Raw genomic sequence first — 7,054 nt, 5'->3', positions numbered from 1 at the left:
ACACTGATTGTAGACTACAAACAGCATTTAATTTGGTACAACAAAACACTACCTTAGCAAAATTCCTTTAGTATGATTCCTTTGATATTTCAAAATCATACAATATTCCTTGAAAGACAAAATTTTGTACTACATTGCCAATTATTAATAACAAGAAAAATACAAAAGGTTCTAACTCATCAAAGGTATTTGCCACTAACAGATTTACAATACAGTCGAAATCAAACCAGGATGTCCCATAGATAGCAATACCCTAAGCTATTTCTGTCAGTGGATAACATTGCATTAAAGATATAAAATTCAGAATGTTGCCTAAATTCTTTAGGAATATCTACAACTACTCAAAAGGCTAAAGTGGAGAAAAGCATGCCTTCTTTCCAGGCTATCTTAAACAAACACTACACACAGAAAATGGGCTGTGCCCACAAGTAAAGAGGAAGAAAAAAGCAGAAAAAGTTGGTTACGGGAAATCAGAGTTCTTTTAATGTCCCAAAACTTCTCTCTGGCACAAAACCTCATTTTTCTTATCTTTTAAAGAAAGAAATACTAACACCTGTGGTTATATTAGTGAGGAAAACTCCTGATGTGGAGCCTCACTTTATCAATAAAGATCAGCAACTAATCTGTTTGGCTGCACAGAGAATTTACAAATTAACTAAGAAATATAGACAGGGAAGATGGATGCAAAGAGCAAGAACAACATCATGAGCACTAAAATCCTAAATTGAGATGAATCTGGCAAAAATAGCTGAGGACATGGGGAGACTAGGTGGAACAGTGGATAAAGCACCAGTCCTGAAGTCAGGAGGACCTGAGTTCAAATCCGGACTCAGACTCTTAATAACTAACTGTGTGACCTTGGGCAAGTTACTTGACTCCACTGCCTTGCAAAAAACAAAAAACAAAAAAAAAATTAGCTGAGGACAACAATGCTCAAAAAGGTATTTTTGTCAGTTAACTGGAAGAAATGAGGATCAATGGACAAAAGTGTGGTGCATGAAGATAGGGCAATGATAATATTAATATGGAGAGAGGGACAACTAATAAGCATTATGTTACTTCTATTTTCTCTGCCAAAGAAAATGATCTTCGAATTGAAAAGGATGACAAAGGCAAATAGTGAACTGATGTCAAAGATAACTAAGAAAATTAAAAAAGCACATATCTTTGACAAGTAAAAGTCACAATGCCCAGATGAAGTACATTCCAAGGTATTAAAAGAATGGGAAATGCCACTGCTGAGTTAAATGTCAGAAATGAAAGAACATAATAGTATAGGAGAGGTAACATACCACAGAACTGAATGGCAAATACAGTCCTCATCTTTTTTAAAATTAAAAAGAAAACTATAGGTCAGCCAGCTTGACTTCAACACCTGCCATAATTGAGGGAACAACTGAAAAAAGAAAACACTGATCTCACAGAACAAAAATGGTTTATCTTTTTTCTGACAAAAAATTATTTTATTGATAAATTAGGAAAATGTTATATGTGTAACTAGATTTCAGCTAGCAAAGCATGACAAGTCTGTCCTGCTATTCCAATGGACAAGAGATGGAGCAATGTGATTAGACAATACTACACCTAAGTCAAAGGTTCTTAATCTTTTTTTTTCTTAGTGGTAATGAATCTCTCTGGCAGTCTAAGGACCCCTTCTCAGAATGTTTTTAAATACATAAAACTGGGAGCTGATGAGATTACCCAGCAAAATACTATAGATGATTAAGAGAAGAGGAACTAGGACAATCTTGGGGAATCCCTACCATTAGAGGAATGGATGAAGATTTAGTAAAGGAGAAAGAAAAGATGATAACCAGGAGAGAGGTGACATGAAAAGCTAGAGAAGAGAATTACTAAGGAGAAGAGAAGAATATTGATCATATGCCACAACCTTTGATATATTATTTTGCTGGGTAATCTCATCAGCTCCCATGGTTCCAATGACCATTTCTATACAACTGGTTCTCAAATCTTGAAGTCTCAAACTGGATATCCTAGACATCTAAATGTCCAAAACTGAATTTATCTTTCCCGTTTTACAAAACTCCAAACCTCCCCCTTCTTAACTTGCCTGTTATGGTCAAGGACACCACCACCATCCCAGTCACAAATACTAAATGTCATCCTTTACTTCTCACTCTCATACGCTCCTATCAACTGCCCAAGACCTGGCATTTCTACATCTCTCATACATACCCACTACATTACAACCTCTGACATTACAACCATCATGGTGCAGGTGCTCATCACCTCACTATTAAAATACTGCAAAACCTTGTGGCTAGTTCTTTTCCATTTTCTGACTCTAGTCCATCATCCAGTCAACTGAAAAACTTATCTTTGAATGTTAGATATGACCATATCATCACCTCTCCTCCCCCATTCAAACAACTTTAGTGCTTCCCTATGACTTCCAGGTTCAAATAAATATCCTGTTTCCCTTTTAAAGACCTCCATAACCTGTCAATTCTTTCCTTTCCAGTCTCCTTACACCTTATGCCCCACCTAAATTCTGTGATCCAGTGATCCTGGCTTCCTTACTGTTCTGTTGCAATGAATATACCACCAAACTCCAAACATTCTCAATGGCTGAACTTTTGTCTGGAATGTTCTCTCTATTCATTTCAATTTCCTGGTTTCCCTGGCATGCTTTAAGGCTCAGCTAAAGTTTCACCTTCTGCAAAAAGACTTTCCAAGTCCTCCTTTATCTTAGCAATTTAATCAGAAAAAAAATTAGTGATGGGTAGTAATAAAACAAAGAAATATGTCAATGAAATATTTTAAATGTACAAAAGGAACAGAAAAGAATTCAGATGAGCAGTTTAGTTACTATCATGTTAAATAATGTAATTAAAAGCTGTACATAATAGATCTAGTTTTCATATGTAGTCTTCTGGTTTTTTGTATGCTGAAATATTTGTTTGCTGTTTGTAAAATTCTCAATATAAAAGAAAATTTTAAAAAGAAAAAAATTCTTTCTAATAACTAGAGCAATCTAAAAGTATAATGGCTGCCTTGAGGAATTAATGCATTCCCTGTTTCTTGAGGTCTTTAAATAAATATGTTAGGTCCTGAGATCCCTTCCAAATATGAAATTCTCTGAGTCTGTGTATGTTGAACACTATATCTAAAGCATTAAGTGTGATAAAGTATATATTCTAAGAGTCTGGCAGAAACATCAGGTAGCATACAAAAGAAAAATCAACTCTTAAGTAACGGATCCACTCCCCACCACATCTTAGGTAACTAAGCACATATAAACTTTAATATTCCAAGTGAATTACTGATAAAGTACTGTGAAGTTTTCCTTCCCTGTTATCTAATTATAAGAGTACCTCATAATAAAACTTACGTGTCAATCACATCATAATATTTAGATATGGAGTGAACTTTGATTCTAATCTAATTCTAATCTGACTATAAATAGTTGGGAGGTTCTGGGAAAGTCATTTAAGCTTCCTACTTAGAAATTTCCTCATATTTAAAAAAACTTAAATTAGGTCTCCAAAGTCAAATCACCACTCTAGTGTCCCACATGTTGAAACTTATTTAAACCTGAATCATCAATTTTGATAAGGCTACCCAATCTTGTACATACAGGAGTTTAAAAAGAATATGTTGTCTCTTATAAACATAAAAATAGGCCAGAATCTAATGTTTAATTAAACATATCTACATGTGAACAATATTTATCATTTTAAAAGAAGATTATGGGGAGGAAAAATATCAAGAAGGTCAAGAAGGAAGGGTCTGTTTCTAGCTAAGAAGAAAAAGGTTGTAGAACTAGGGATTTCTCAAATGAAGTTTTAGTATTCAAAAATGGACCACCAGAAATACACAAACCCCAAAGCCACTTTTTACCCAATAGATAAGTAATCAAATTAGTTCTCAAAAAAACTGCTAACTATTAATAACATATAAAAGAATGTTCCAAATTACTAATTAAGAGAAATACACACTAAAATAATTAAGCTTTCACCTCATATCTTATAAACTAGAAAAGATGACAAAATATGGAAATAATCAATGTTGGAAGAGTCATTAAAAAAAAGATGGGTACAATTTAGAAAAAAAATCAACCATTTTGAAAAACATTTAGAATAATGCAAAATAAAGTAACTACAACATTCACAATCTTTGATCCAGAGGTTTCATTACAAAGCATAAACTAAGAGGAAACCATTTTTTTAAAAAAGCCCCATACAAAGGAATACATACACAGGGTCACTTTTTTGTACTAGCAAAGAATTTGAAACAATATAGGTGCTAATCAATTAGGGAATGGTCAAGCAAACTGTGGTAACATGAATGTAATGGATTACTTGCTATAAGAAAGGACAAATTTGATGAATACAGAGGAACATAGAAAGAGCCACATGAAGTAACACAAAGTGAAGTAAGCAGAGACTTGAAAACAGCATGCATAATGATGACAAAGAGATAAATGGCAAGGCCCATCACAAGTGAAAATGAAATGGTTCAAAATTACAAATATACCCAAAAAAGAGATAAGTATCTCTTCCATTACTCCTTTATGAAAGTAGGAATAAGTCAGTCAACTAGCATTTAAAATAACCTTAAGGCACTGGGCTAAGTGTTGGACACAAGAGAGAGGTGTATGTGTGAAACTGCATAAAATGTTATATTATTTTCAATTTTTCTGAATATACTGATTTTGCTAATTCTTTTTGTCTCACTCTTAAGAAAAAAAAATCTTTTTTACAAAGGATAACTCCCTAAAAGAAGTAGAAGGAGGGTTGCAGGGAAAAATCTGATGATATAAAATCAGGAAAGGAAGATATTTGTGATGATAACCCTAAAGAATAAATATTTACATATATATCTTTGAGACAAATGTTAAGAACAAGAACTGGGATGCTTATTTGAAGTTTTTAAAGATAAAGAATTTATGGGAATGAAGAACTATGCATTTTGAGTGCAAAACAGAAATAATTCAATAACTGCTTTTTTTTATATAGCACTTTAAGGTCTGTTTTCAAAATTCTCTCTAACTCATGTGATTGCAACAACCACCTTGTGAGGTAGGTGCTGTTTTTATTCCCATTAAGGCTCAGAGATTAACTGACTGGCTCAGGACCATAAATCTAGTGAGAAAGAATTCAAAAATCTGATCTACTTGACTCCAAATACTATGATATAGATATCTGTTCTGATCTTCCAACAGAATCTGAACAAAAAAAAAATCTATTTTTAAGTACACAAGTAATCAGTAATAAAAAGTGGCAAATATATTACGATATGTATATGTGTGCAGTAAACTTGAACACTGTCAAGATCTAAGTTATAAGCATGTATATTAAAAACACTGCAATGTCTTTTTGATGGTGATACTACTGTTAATGTAAAACCTATTCCACAAAACCAGAGTCAACTATCCTATTATGTAAAATTTTCAAATGTCTTGAGATTTTGTACAATTCAAGATAATTGATGTGGCTCAATGCTTTTTATAAACTTTTTCTTGAGCAAAAATAGTATTGCTAAGGTTTATCACTCATCTAATCACCAAACATAACCCTGAATAATCTTTAGAACTCTTCCCCAAAATAAAATTCATCCAAAGTGCAAAAAAAATTGCCACATTAAAAATGGTTAAAATATGATGTAGGAGCAGACAGTATTTTGAACAAAGGTAACATCATTTAACTAAGACTGTCAAGAAAACTACTTTGAAGTTAACAGCTATATATGTGTGTGTGTATATATATACATATATATATATATTTGTGTGTGGTTTAAAACAAAATGCCTTACTTAAGAATCATATCACATACCTTTAGACTTTTATCCTCTTGGCATTTAAGGATTTTGAGTAAAAATAAATGGTTTATGAACTCAAAGCAGTCTTTTTTCTAAAAATTAGACTGCTTCTAAAGCATTTTAAAAATCCAAGCAACATCTTCCCATGCTAAGTTGTAACTACAAAGAATATCGAAAGCAAGTAAAATATAGCTTAAATACCTACCAATGCTAAGTCGTCCCGTCCATAGTCCAGAGCAGCAATCATCACCTGTTCATATATTATCCAAACTAGATAGACCAAAAAAAAAAGTGGATAATTTTAAAATAAAAATGCCTAAAACATCATAAAACACCCTTTATTTCCCAACAGATAGCAATAACTCCTACCTTACTGAAAACAACTCCTACCTTATTCCTTTCTCCAATTCAATCCAATGAGAATTAAGTGCCTTTGGATGCTAAGTGCTAAGGATTCAAAAGCAAAACAAAAAACTGCCTCTGCCCTCAGAGTGCTTTTATGCAGTCTAGAAGCATACAGTATGTAAACAGAAGCACAGATAAGTGCAAATTACTGCAATCAAAAATTTGAGGAAGGAGAAAATATTGGGGAGGGATTCAGTTAAGTCCCTGAAAAAACAGTGAGCCTTCTATTTGTGTCCTCTATCTCCTCTCATTCCCTATAGAAATTAAGTCTACTAATCTTTCTCTAATCTTCAATTTCTCCCATCCACTGGCTTCTTACTTCAATTCCTATATACATATTTCAATGTCCACTATAATACCTCTATTTTGTTCTCCTCTCTCCAATCTAAACTCAGTATACCAACCAAAATATACTCCCTAAGAAACTGATCTGACCATGTCATTGCCTTACTCAAAACCTTCAGTTCTCTTCTTCCTTCCCCCTCTCCAATCATCAAAAAATACAAAGTCCTCAACTTGACATTGAAAGTCCTCCATATAAACCAGCTCCTACCTACCTTTCATTTCATGAGATCCACATTCTGGTCAAACTGATCACTTACTGTTCTCCATATATCACATTCCATATAGTTGACTCCACAGATCTACACCCCTTGCTGGCAAAGCCCTCTCTTTCTCAGTCAGAGGCTTTCAGAAACATATGACTAAAAATGTTCAGTTCATCAGCTATTCCTCCACATGGACTTCCCTGATCCCTCTGGTTGTTCTTTTTCTATTTCTTATGACTTTATGACTGTGTGTTTATCTGCACTACATGCTGTATCTTTTTATAAACTCTATAAGGGCAGAAACTTATTTGTCTTTTTAT

At 33.4% G+C, this 7,054-nt stretch overlaps 1 protein-coding gene across 2 annotated transcripts in view; it reads right to left on the bottom strand.

Moving 5' to 3' along the window:
• EMC2 (ER membrane protein complex subunit 2) overlaps window positions 1-7,054 on the bottom strand; it is a 68,952-nt gene that overhangs the window by 40,894 nt on the left and 21,004 nt on the right. For both annotated transcript variants that reach the window (XM_074201128.1, XM_074201127.1), the window contains exon 3: window positions 5,987-6,051. In XM_074201128.1, coding sequence (XP_074057229.1) covers window positions 5,987-6,051 — 65 coding nt within the window. The remainder of the gene's footprint in view (window positions 1-5,986; window positions 6,052-7,054) is intronic.

This window comes from Macrotis lagotis, chromosome X (genome assembly GCF_037893015.1).
Source record: "Macrotis lagotis isolate mMagLag1 chromosome X, bilby.v1.9.chrom.fasta, whole genome shotgun sequence".
Classification (NCBI taxonomy): Eukaryota; Metazoa; Chordata; class Mammalia; order Peramelemorphia; family Peramelidae; genus Macrotis; species Macrotis lagotis.
This window is presented reverse-complemented; position numbering and strand designations above follow the sequence as displayed.